The 13,238-nt window shown below is 37.6% G+C and overlaps 1 protein-coding gene across 10 annotated transcripts in view; it reads left to right on the top strand.

The window, feature by feature from the left end:
- Positions 1-13,238, top strand: part of LOC114028179 (beta-1,3-galactosyltransferase 5-like) — a 73,992-nt gene that overhangs the window by 33,964 nt on the left and 26,790 nt on the right. For 5 of the 10 annotated variants that reach the window (XM_027842401.1, XM_027842403.1, XM_027842399.1 and 2 more), the window contains 3 exons: positions 582-638; positions 741-922; positions 6,448-7,404. The exons of 2 other annotated variants lie outside the window; for them this stretch is intronic. In XM_027842401.1, coding sequence (XP_027698202.1) covers positions 920-922; positions 6,448-7,404 — 960 coding nt within the window. In that variant the 5' untranslated portion in view covers positions 582-638; positions 741-919. Of the gene's footprint in view, positions 1-581; positions 639-740; positions 923-6,447; positions 7,405-13,238 lie in introns of those variants that run through there. 3 more of the 10 variants (XM_027842404.1, XR_003567331.1, XM_027842405.1) reach the window with 3 other exon arrangements.

The following is a 13,238-nucleotide window of genomic DNA, read 5'->3' as shown; positions in this document are numbered from 1 at the left end:
CATGAGCTTTGCAATTTTGCAATCCCTTGCAGGTATAATCACTTGTTTATAGTACACTTGATCTATGGAATAATATCAAATACATATCAAAACAAAACAGAGTAAAAATGATTAGGCCATTAACCTAAGTAAGCATATTGGGGTGCCATGAATAACAAATATACATCAATAATACATGTAACAGATAAAGCATGAGATAAAGTATCAGGTCCTCCTGGCTTTAGGTCCAGTGATCTATCCACTGTGCCACAGAGACTCTACAAAACTGGTACTTGTCAGTTAAAAATTTCAGGCCATTTTCCTCCTGCCAATTGAACACTTTCATTAGTCTTTCATCATGGTATTCCCCAAAGGACTCTTCTTTTTCATTTTCCCAAAGACAGTGTGTCATTAAAATATATTGCACTTGCAAGCAGTTTATATCTCCAGCTAAATTCACCATCAGTCTTTGGAACACTTTCCAAAGGTATCCCTGAGATATGTCATGAATTTTCTATGACCACCCACTTTGGGTATATGTTCAAACAGTTAAAATCCATATGGACAGATGGAAGCAGTCTTCTTTTCTCCCTCTTTTATAGGAATTTGGTAATATCTACTATACAAGTCCAGTACGGAAACCCCGAGCTAACTACCCGGTAATTCAAGGCATATTGGACTCTTGGGTTAATGTGCTGCTCTGCTATGCTGTTGTTTAAGGTTTGGTAATTATGTATTCATAACTTTCCATTTTTCTTCAGTATCACTACTCTGGACAATGTATTTGGATTACTGGACTCTGTGCTAGTGCCATTGACCAACAGGTTCTTTGAAGCCATCCAACACAGAGGAATTTTTCTGAATCTTTCTTGAAATGTCCGAGAGTCAGTGAGCTGGATATTGTAAACTACTCCTTAGGAACATCCTATGTTCCACTCATATGGTAAAAACATTCCTGTCCTCTTGCTAAATTTCTGACTCAGCAGTTCCTTCCATCCCTCTGGTATTGGAGGTTATCAAAGTCAAGTTTCTCTGGTTCTACTTCTGAAGAGCCAGGGTTCTTAGAGTGCTACTTTTTTTCTATATGTTTTGGTATAAGCTTCATGGAAAGTAAAAATATCTAGATACTGAGTCCTAGATTGTTGTTGCCAGTATTTTGTTAGTATCTTGAAGAAACTGGATTTTTTTCAATTAAAAATGATGCTCCATTGACACATATTGGGTCTGGACACACCAAAGCTAGAATGCCCATTATTTTGTGTACACTAGCATTATTTTCAGGAGATTTCAAAGTCACTTCAATGTATCCCAAGTACAGCTAGTTTTTTTCAGTCCTCCAAAACCAAAGCATTCAAGAGGCTATGTAGATTTTGCCTTCAAATGTTTATTAAATAATGATTGGAACATGATGGTCATTTGTAGTCTACATTCTCAATTTTCACAGCCACCTCAACACAATGTATTATGGGAGAGACCCATTAGGTATTATTGATAAGGTCATAGTCATAGCTTGTGGGGGCCAGGTTGAGCACTTTTCTGGCCCCACTTCTTTTTCTTGAAATTGGGTCTGTGTCCAATAGCTTCTCCTCTCAAATTACATTTCCCTCTCAAGTGTATGCAATCTATATGTGACTATATTCACTAAAGTTGTAGCAGGAGGTGGCTCTGACTTTCTGGTTTTCTGCCAATGACAGGGTTTGTGTACCAGTCTGTCATTGCTTTGTACTAATGTTTTTAGAAGTCCATTGCTGTCCATGGTATTTACTCCAGAACTTTTGGGATTCTTTGTCAGGCTCTACATTCTTTTTGGGGGGGGGTAGGCAATGGGGTTAAGTGACTGCCCAGGGTCACACAGCTAGTGTCAAGTGTCTGAGGCCAGATTTGAACTCAGGTCCTCCTGACTCAAGGGCCAGTGCTCTATCCACTGTGCCATCTAGTTGCCCCCATAGGCTCTATATTCTTAGTGTGATTGTGTTTTTAGTGTTGCCTTATATTCTTAGATCGTGTTTTGGGGTGTTTCTGGAGCATTTATATATGGAGCTTCATAGTAAGAATCCTTCTGAACATCATTGGGTCTGTATTCTAATTAGGGCACTGAGTCTATCAATTTTTCCAAAAAAAATAGATTCCATGTAAGATATCAGCTTTGCAATTGTGTTCTTGTTAGTTCTCTTTATCAAGCTCTTGTACACTCTATTCAACCTTACTTCAATTGCTCCCCAGGCCTCACCTCTCTCAACAATTGTGATAGATTTGTTTTCATGTGAATTATAAACTTAGTTGTTTTCTCTCCTCCATGCTGAGATGCTCAAATATAGAGTATGCCCCAACACACTTTTCATGTTTCTGCAAACAAGTTGTCAACATGTCATATCTAGTTTATCATCCATTAGACCCTTCCCCAACGTCTCTAAGTATTTTTATTAATGCTCTCCAGCAGCCTTTCCCTCTTCTTTGTCAGAAGTCTTCCAACTCCATAATGCCACTGAAACCTATGTAATTCAAGTTTTCCCTAGTTGTTTCCTAGAAAAGTGTGAGTCCTCTCTTGAGAAGCTTCCTAATTTGGCCTAATAGTGATTCTTTGCTATTATATATGTTTGTATGTCTATCTGTATACATAAAATTTCTTACATAAGTGCACACATATCTATCTATATATGCACAATTATTTATGTGTACAGCTAGGTATACATACATATATGTATGTGTGTGCATGTAGGTATAACCTCCATGCCAACCTTCAGGTGATACTTTGCTTTCCTGCTTCATTCGGTGGACCTATCTCTCCTCTCAAGTTCAGGTGAGATATTTTTGTGTGACTCAGGGATTTGTATGATTACATACAGGAGGGTTACTAAACTTACCCTTATGACCTTTTCTATGAGTTAAGTGATTCATCTTCCATGAATACAGAAAGTTTAAGTTTGGACCGTCTCCCCAGTGCCACAATATATATAGAGAGTCAACATCTTTAGAGAAGCGGAAGGGAAGGAAATAAGCACCTAGGAAGAGATAGAAAGAGAAATTCCATTTAAAACAACTGCTGACAGTACAAAATACTTGAGAGTCTATCTGCTACCACATACTCAGGTATCATATTGAACACGATTACAAAATGTTTCACACAAATAAAGACAGATCTAAATAATTGGAGAAATACTAATTGCTCATGAATAAACTGAGCCAACATATTAAAATCTACAATTCTCCCTAAATTAATTTACTTATTCAGTTCCATACCAATCAAATGACCAAATAATTATTTTATAGAGTTAGAAAAAATAATTACAGAATTCATCTAGAAGAGCAAAAGGTCAAGAATATCAAGAGAATCAATGAAAAAAAAGTGAAGGAAGGGGGCCAGACAGTACCAAATTTCAAACTCTACTACAATGCTGTAAACATCAAAATAATCTGGTACTGGATAAGAAAAAGAGTGGTTGATGGTGGAATAGATTAGGTATGCAATATACAGAAGTATACGACCACAGTAATCTAATATTTGATAACCCAAAGATCTCAGCTTTGGAGGCAAAAGCGTATCATTTGACAAAAACTATTGGGAAAATTGGAAAGCAGTCTGGCAGGAACTAGACATAAATGAACATCTCTTACCAAGATAAGGTCAAAATGGGTATATGATTTAGACATAAAGGGTGATATTAGGGGAGCATGAAACAAATTACCTGTTTGGTATGGACAAGGATCTTCCCTATATTTATGATCAAACAAAAAGAATCACAGGAAGTAAAATAAATAATTTTGACTACATTAAATTTTTTTCTTGCACAAACAAAACCAATGCAGTCAAGATTAGAAGGAAAACAGGAGAAACTTGCTGTAAAATGTTTTTTTTCCTCCTAAATTCAATAAAGTACAAAACTAGAATGAAGAGAAAATTCAGTATATAGTAATTCTCAAAATTGGTCAACATTATAATAAATTCATTTCTAGTGTCAAGTTGTAAAAATGAATTAGTAACTTATTAAAATGCAAATAAAGAATAGAAAATTCAAAATCAAAATTGATCCTTTAATGTTACAGCTGCTAAGTTCTGTGTAATCCTCATTGTGATGCCCTGATATTTGAATTGTTTATTTCTGGCTGTTTGCAATATTTTCTCCTTGACCTGGTCATTCTGGAATTTGGTTATAATTTTCCTTGGGGTTTTCATTTTGGGATCTCTTTCTGGAGGTGATCAGTATATTCTTTCAATATCCATTTTGTCCTCTGGTTCTAGGATATCAGAGCAATTTTCTTTGATAATTTCTGGAAGTATGATGTCCAGGTCTTCCTTTTGATTATGACTTTCAGGTAGTCCAGTGGTTTTTAAATTATCTCTCTTGGATCTATTTTCCAGGTTAGTTGTTTTTCCAGTGAAGTGTTTTACATTTTCTTCTATTTTTTTTCATTCTTTTGATTTTGTTTGATTGATTCTTGATGTCTCATGAGTCATTAGCTTTCACTTGCCTGATTCTAATTTATAAGGAATTATTTTTCTCAGTTAGCTTTTGTACCTCCTTTTCCATTTGGTAATTTCTGCTTTTTAAGAAGTTGTTTTCTTTTTCCAAGATGTTGTTTCTTTTTTCATGATTCTCTTGCATCACTCTCATTTTCCCCCCAATTTTTCTTCTATGTCTCTTATTTGATTTTTAAACTCCTTTTTGAACTCTTCCATGAGTTCTTTCTGGGCTTGAGACCAATTCCCATTCTTCTTTGGGGCTTTGCCATAGGTATTTTGACATTGTTGTCCTCTTCTGAGTTTGTGTCTTGATCTTCCCTGTGACTATAATAACTTTCTATGGTCAGATAGTTTCCTTGTTGTTGTTTGTTGTTGTTTTTCTCATCATTTACAGCCTTTCCCCATGTTCTTAAATTTGAGCTCTGCTGCTGGAATGGAAGGGGTATTGTCCCAAGCTTCTTGTGCCAGGGGCTGCAGGTCGTGACTGTTTTCCTGGTGTGACATTGGTATTACTCTGAGGCCCATGGGGGACCTTTGTGTCTGGTACTGCATGGTGAGGGTGAAGTGAGTGGAGGGGGTGGCACTGCTGGAGGCTGTAGGGGTCTAGCAACTTACCTGCTGCTGTAGCAAGGCACATGGGGGAGGTTTCCTGCACTGGCATTTGCATATGTGCTGAGGCACCATGGAGGGTCCCAGTGCTGGCATCTGCCCTTTTCCTTGGTTATGCTGAGGTATGTGGGGGGTCCCAGCACTGGCTTCTGCCTGCTTGTGCTGCAGTGGGGCTTAGGACCTCCTGTTGGCTTGCTAAGACAGGGCCTGCTGCTGACTTACTGGGATGCTTCCTGTCCTGGACTATGCTCCCCTTTTTACCCAACTGACTCAGACCTTTCCTGCCAACCTTCCAAGTTTCTTGATTATTTCACCCCATCTTTTTGATAGTTATGCCTTTCCAGAATTTGTTTTGGGACACTATTTTATAATTGTTTGGAGGTGAATATGGGAGAGTTAAGGCAATTTTCTGCTTGCTCCATCATCTTGGCTCCTGGAAGTGCCAGAAGATGACTTTCTACTTGTAATATTTGTTGTTACTGTTTCCTTTTCTCTCCCAATCAGAAAGAGAGGTGGGTTGATGTCCTTACAGCTATTAATGTGTTCACCTACTGCATTGGCTTACTTTGACATTTCTTTCAAAGCTGCCCTCTGATTCCGAACATGCTAATTCTGGTTAAAGACATATCTGCACAATACTGGGAACAACTTTTTATCTAAAGTGATCAGTCATACAAAATACCATTTGCAATATTGAGGAAGTAGTGTAACAGGTAAATAGGACACTTTAGTTTTAAGTCTCGATCCTAAATTCGTGCCTACTTGCATTTTGCAAGGCTTGTTAGCAAGATAATAGATATCCCTCAGTTATGCATGGGAATTCAAGGCTCAATAGTCATATGACAGGTTTCCCTTAATTGTACATGGGCAGTAAGATGTGTAGAGACAATATATACATTTTTAAATTAAGGTGATTTATGGGACAATTTAGCTCAGAGAGGAAGACTGAACTTCTGAACCTACAAACTTCTAAACTCAGAGACAAAGAAAGAGACTTAGGTAGTTATATGAAATACAGAATAAAATCAACTACAAATAGAATTAATTACAAAAATAGAATTGACCAAGAGGTGGAATAAATTTGATTTTCTTAGCACTATATGCAGTAAATGCTAGCTATGATACTGCTGCTGTTGTTGTTACTGCACTTTTTCCACTTTGAAAGCAGGCTTCATTCTCTCTGATAGTTGGAGAGTAGAAATGCCTTCTGCAAGCCCCATCATTTTCTTCTCATACCACTATTAAGTATCAGAAGCAGGATTCAAATTCAGTCTCACCATGTCTCTGCATCCAGTGTTTTTTTCCTGTATACCATATTGCATAAATGTCAAGTATTATTATTATTGTCCCAAAAGAGGTAGTTTTGGGGTCTAATAGTTTGATTTTATTTCTTTCAGATGGTTTACCAGAAGATTAAGATAATATCTGTTTTCATTATTATTCTTGTGGTTTCTTGTTTGTATTTGATCATATATAACATGAGCTTAACAGAAATCTACACCTTTTGGACAAGAAAAGAAGGCACAGTAGTTTTCAGGAAAAATGGTGAGAACTTTCTTCAGCTCCCAGATATAGACTGCAAAAAGAATCCTCCATTTTTGGTTGTGATGGTGACTTCATCCCACAATCAGATTAAAGCACGGATGGCTATCCGTGAGACCTGGGGAAAAGAAAGAAGTGTAAAAGGTAAACGTATAATAACATACTTTCTGCTAGGAATCACAGGTTCAAAGGAGGATGATGCAGTGACACAAGAAAGTCAGAAATACAGAGATATTATCCAGAAAGACTTTTTAGATGTATATTTCAATTTGACTCTTAAAACAATAATGGGGATAGAATGGGTTCACCGTTTTTGTCCTCAATCTGACTTTGTGATGAAGACTGATTGTGACATGTTTGTAAATGTGTACTATCTAACTGAACTCCTTATAAGGAAAAACAGAACAACCAGGTTTTTTACTGGTTTTTTAAAGATGAATGAATTTCCAATTAGAAATATATTTAGCAAGTGGTATGTAAGTAAATCTGAGTACCCATGGAAAAAATATCCACCTTTTTGTTCTGGAACGGGTTATGTTTTTTCTAGTGACATTGCAAGTGAGGTTTATAATGTTTCAGAAAAAGTTCCGTTTATTAAACTGGAGGATGTTTTCATGGGACTCTGCCTTGCAGAACTAAAAATTCATCTAGAAGAACTACACTCAGAACAGACATTTTTCCCAGATGGGCTTAAATTTTCTACCTGTCGCTTTAAGAAAATTGTGACCTGCCATTTTGTCAAGCCAGTAGAATTGCTGATATATTGGGCAGCTTTGGAGAAGTCTTTAGATGAAAAATGTCTAGCTGTTTAAAATGATAATAATGACACACCAGGACAAATATTAGACTCTCTGCAGTGACATTTTGGCAGGAGAAGCACGTTTTTGAATGGCACTGTTGAGAGTCACAACCAATCCACATTAAGGAGGGAGAGGAGGACAGAGGCATGTTCCTCAGTGTTCTGAACACAAGACTAAAATTTAAAAACCCAAATGGTAATCTTGAAATGATTTATCCTTTCTAATTTTGAGCCCCCTCAAAATGAAAACAACCAAGTAACAGTTTATTGGCCCCTATAATTATTCTCCTTACCTTCAACCTATCCTAGCATCCCTTGATGTTTATGCTATATCTGATTAACAAAGGCATTACCAATAGAGATGTCTCCAAGTCCCTGGCTTCATTAAGACCTAGCTAGATAAAAAAGGAAGCCTAATGTTGTCTGCTTAGTATTCAGTGCTTCATTGAGATGAATCATTATATCTCAATTCAGCTCTAGACAACATCCAGTTCTAAACTGGAGCCAGCATTTATTTGGACTTTATATTCAAAGCCCCAAATGATAAAACACTGAGTATGTAGAACATTTCGTTGTACTACTGACTCTCATTAGAGCTTGAGTTTGTCTCTGAGCTATTCTGCTATTGAAATTCAATCATTGAGTGTTCATTTAGCACTGAAGAACCACTGTTGGGAATACAAGGGCTCAGGTACTCATCCCTCCCTATATCTAGCTATGTGAACTCATTTAATGGTGGAGCCTTCCTATAAGTAAGAGGGTCAGAATTCCCATTGTCACACTCGTTTGCTTGCTAAAAGCCTCCACCTCATCGTCTGGGTGATTATACTAATTTTAGTTATGTTGACTTGTGAATTTTAGTGAAAGCCTTGATTACTGTTTGTGTCTTTTCATTCAGGTATAGAGCAGATAGATTTTTTACTGCACATGAAAGTACTACACATGATACTACACATGAAAGTAAATTAATGCATGCACTAAGAGAATGATTAGACAGAATTTACTAACGTAACTAAGAAGTATTGGTATATTCATCTGGGAGGCTAATATTATGATATACCAGAATATAAAACAACTGTGCAATTCTGGTAATTTCACCTCAGCACATCCCCTGCCATGAGCTACTGTTGCCCTGGGGACACTGAAGCTCCTTTTGCTTCTCAAGATCTTTGAATCTTTTGAAACTTACAAAGTTCCAGTCCTGGACATAGTCATCATGGGATGGTCCTTCATCTAAGATGAGGAAGAAATAAAAACAAAAGAAAATGTTGTGCTTGTGACTGGAAGGAGGCTGAGTGGGAGATAGGACTCCTGGTTCTTAGGATGCAGCTCTTGGTACCACTTCATAGCTGGAAGGAAAGAGGAAATCAAAGATCTCAGTAGCTTGCTTTTTTATATTCCAAGTCATCAGTTCTCCTGGCTCAGCAGGCAATTTAGGAGATTATAATCATATAGTGCAAACTTTGCATGATATAAGTGTGCCCCACTTAAGTTTCTGTGTGGTGAGGTGGAACCAGGCAGAGAACACTTGCTAGGTATGCTCCAAGGAATGGCTTCTTTTGGCCAATGTACCCATGTTATATTTAGGTAGAATGAGATGAGCTACAGTTTTTCTAAAATTTTCACACTTACGGAACTTAGGGTATAAATGTTAGGATACAAGTATATTCATTCCAAGGTTCTTAATGAATGAATTAAGTTTTTGCTAAGTTAACATTACTTTATTGAACATGTACTGTGTGCCAACCATTTAAGAATTTCAGAGACTCAACATTTTGGGCTGGTCTAGCCAGCTAGATAAGAAACTCCTGAACTTTGAGTTTTTGAGTTTTCTCTGTCATTTTTTTCTGAATAGATATCTGAATGTACTTTTTTCTCAGGGATATGGTGAAAATGAGGTAACTTTTTGCAAAGAGCTACAAGCTTTATGTTTTGTAATTTTTTATTTATTTATTTTTGTTTTCAATATTTACTTCCACAAGATTTTGAGTTCCAAATTTTCACCCCATCTCACCCCTCCCCCCACCCCAAGATGGCATGCATTCTGAATACCCCTTCCCCTAGTCTGCCTTCCCTTCTGTCTCTCACCCCCTTCTCTTATCCCCTTCCCCTTCAATTTTCCTGTAGAGAAGGATGGATTTCTATACCCCATTTCCTGTATTTCTTATTTCCCAGTTGCATGTGAAAACATTTTTTTTAAACATGTGTTTTTAAAACTTTGGATTCCAAATTTTCTCCCTTCTTCCCTCCCCACCCACCCTCATTGATAAGGCAAGCAACTAAATATAGGTTATATATGTGCAGTTATGTGAAACACTTTCATAGTAGACATGCTGTGAAAAACTAACTCTATTTCCCTTAATCCATCCCACCCCCCCATTTATTCTATTCTTTCTTTTGACTCTGACCCTCCTCAGAAGTACTTGCTTCTGATTACCCCCTTTCCCAATCTGCCCTCCTCTCTATCATCCCCCACTCTCTTGTCCCCTCCCCCCCATTTTCCTGTAGGGTGAGACAGATTTCCATACCCAATTGAGTGTGTATGTTATTCCCTCCTTAAGTCAAATTCCATGAGAATAAGATTCATTCATTCCCTCTCACCTTCCCCTGTTTCCCCTCCACTGTAAGAGCCTTTTCTTTTCTGTTTTTTTTTGTGAGATAATTTAGCCCGTTCTACCTCTTCCTTTCTCCTTCTCCTAGTATAATCCTTTCTCACCCCTTAATTTTATTCTCCAGATATGACCCCTTCATCTTCAACTTACCCTGTGCTCTCTATCTATCCATCTATATCTATATATACGTACATATAATTTTTTCCCCTCCAACTACCCTAATACTGACAAATGTCTCATGAGTTACCAATATCATCTTTCTATGCAGGAATGTAAAGAGTTCAACCATAATAAGTCTCTTACGATTTTCTCTTTCCTGTTTACCTCTTCATGTTCCACTTGAGTCTTGTATTTGAAAATCAAATTTTCTATTCAGTTCTGGTCTTTTCATCAAGAATGCCTGAAAGTTCTCTATTTCACTGAATGACCATTTTTTACCCTGAAGGATTATGCTCAGTTTTGCTGGGTAGGTGATTCTTGGTTGTAATCCTATCTCCTTTGCCCTCTGGAATATTGTATTCCATGCCCTACAGTCCCTTAATGTATAAGCAGCTAAATCTTGTGTTGTCCTGATTGTGTTTCCACAATACTTGAATTGTTTCTTTCTGGCTGCTTGTAATGTTTTCTCCTTGACCTGAGAACTCTGGAATTTGGCTACAATATTCCTAGAAGTTTTCCTTTGAGTATCTCTTTCAGGAGTTTATTAGTGGATTCTTTCAATTTCTATTTTGCCCTCTGGTTCTAAAATATCAGGGCAGTTTTCCTTGATTATTTCTTGAAAGATGATGTCTATTCTCTTTTTTTGATCATGGCTTTCAGATAGTCCAATAATTTTTAAATTCTCTCTCCTGGATCCATTTTCCAGGTCAGTTGTTTTTCCCATGAGATATTTCACATTGTTTACGTCTTCATGTTCCACTTGAGTCTTGTATTTGAAAATCAAATTCTCTATTTAGCTCTGGTCTTTTCATCAAGAATGCCTGAAAGTCCTCCATTTCACTGAATGACCATTTTTTCCCCTGCAGGATTATACTCAGTTTTGCTGGGTAGGTGATATCTCCTTTGCCCTCCAGAATATTGTATTCCATGCCCTACAGTCCCTTAATGTAGAAGCAGCTAAATCTTGTGTTATCCTGATTGTGTTTCCACAATACTTGAATTGTTTCTTTCTGGCTGCTTGTAATATTTTCTCCTTGACCTGGGAACTCTGAAATTTGGCTACAATATTCCTAGGAGTTTTCCTTTGGGGATCTCTTTCAGGCGGTGATCAGTGGATTCTTTCAATTTCTATTTTGCCCTCTGGTTCTAAAATATCAGGACAGTTTTCCCGGATAATTTCTTGAAAGATGATGTCTGTTCTCTTTTTTTTCTCATGGCTTTCAGATAGTCCAATAATTTTTAAATTCTCTCTCCTGGATCTATTTTCCAGGTCAGTTGTTTTTCCAATGAGATATTTCACATTGTTTTCTCATTTTTCATTCTTTCAGATTTGTTTTATAATGTCTTGATTTCTCATAAAGTTACTAGCTTCCAATTACTCTATTCTAATTTTTAAGGAAGTATTGTCTTTAGTAATCTTTTGGACTTCCTTTTCCATTTGTCCAATTTTGCTCTTTAGGGCATTCTTCTCCTCATTGGCTTTTTGGATCTCTTTTGCCATTTGAGTTAGGCTGTTTTTCAAGGTGTTATTTTCTTCAGTATTTTTTTGGGTCTCCTTTAGCAAGCTGTTGACTTGTTTTTCATGATTTTCTTGCAAAACTCTCAGTTTTTCCTCTACTTCTCTTACTTGCTTCTCAAAATCCCTTTTGAGCTCTTCTAAGGCCTGGGGCTGATTCATATTCTTCTTGAAGGCTTTGGATGTAGGAGCTTTGACTTTGTTGTCTTCTTCTGGTTGTATGTTTTGATCTTCTTTATCACCAAAGTAAGATAATATAATCTGACTCTTTTTGCACTGCTTACTCATGATCCTGACCAATTACTTGAGTTTTAAACTCTTTGTTAAGGTAAAAGTCTGCTTCCAATATGAAGAGTGTACTGTCCCAAGCTTCAGGGGTTTGTACAGCTGTTTTCAGAGGTACTTCTAGGGACCTGTAAATTTTCAGTTCTTCCAAGGTGCTATGATAAGGGGCGCGGTGTTTTCTCTCCACCGCCACAAGAAGCTTCACCACACCAGCATTACTCCTCGCCCCAGGACTGCCCCTCAGAACTGTGACCCAGATCCAGGCACAGACAGAGCAAGAGATTCCTGCCTCAGTTCTGGCAAAGAGATCCTTGCAATCCCCTTCTGATCAGCCACTCGATTCCCCCTCAGTCTGTGGACCGGAAGCTCAGGAAACAGCTGGGACCCCGGGGGTGGCTGAGACCTAGCTCCTTTTCTTACCACAGTCACAGACTTTTCCCGTTGACCTTCCAAGTTGTCTTTGGCGTTCATGGGTTGAGAAGTCTGGAAACTGCCACAGCAGCCTGCGATTCAGTCTTCTGAGGCCTGCTCCAGGTTCGCTGCGGCCTGTGTGCCCACGCCGAACTGCACTCCTCTCCCCGCCTGGTGCAATATACCTTTCAGATCAACCATCCAGGCTGTCTTTGGCTGGAAATTTGTTTCACTCTGTCTTTTTGTGGGTTCTGCTGCTTTAGAATTTGTTTGGAGCCATTTTTTAACAGGTATTTGAAGGGGTTTGGGGGAGAGATCAAGTAAGTCACTGCTTTCACTCTGCCATCTTGGCTCTGCCCCTCTTCTCAGCTATAAGCTTTTTGGAAACACGCCTTACATAATACAAATTAGTAGTTTGTTACTGTTGTTTATTATTATCACACTAGACTTTAATGGGTGATTATTATAAAGCATCTTGAAAGTGTAGAGTACTAAATAGTAATGCTCTTATGAATGTTTGAAATGAAATGAAATGAAAGTCTTTTTCCTGAACCTCATATATTTGACGCAAAATGTTCATGACAATTCAGATGAAAGTTTCAAAACTTCCATTCTACAAAGCTAATATATTCTTTTGAATAAATTTTTTAAAGCTTTCTTTCCTTGTTTTGAAGCTGCAATGTACATTTCATTCAATTAAATAAATATTTATTGTGTCTATTTTGTGGAAGGCATTATATTTGGCATTAAATTTACAAAGAAGAAAAAGACACAGCCCCTGCCTTTGAGGATTTGACAGTAAAATTGGGGGAGGGAGGAAGAAATAAACCATGAACACAAACAATTATAATACAAGGCAGAATA

This window comes from Vombatus ursinus, unplaced genomic scaffold, assembly GCF_900497805.2.
Source record: "Vombatus ursinus unplaced genomic scaffold, bare-nosed wombat genome assembly UNPS02014872.1, whole genome shotgun sequence".
In the NCBI taxonomy this organism is placed as follows: domain Eukaryota; kingdom Metazoa; phylum Chordata; class Mammalia; order Diprotodontia; family Vombatidae; genus Vombatus; species Vombatus ursinus.
The sequence above is the reverse complement of the archived record's forward strand: the minus strand, read 5'-3'. Positions and strand labels throughout refer to the sequence as shown.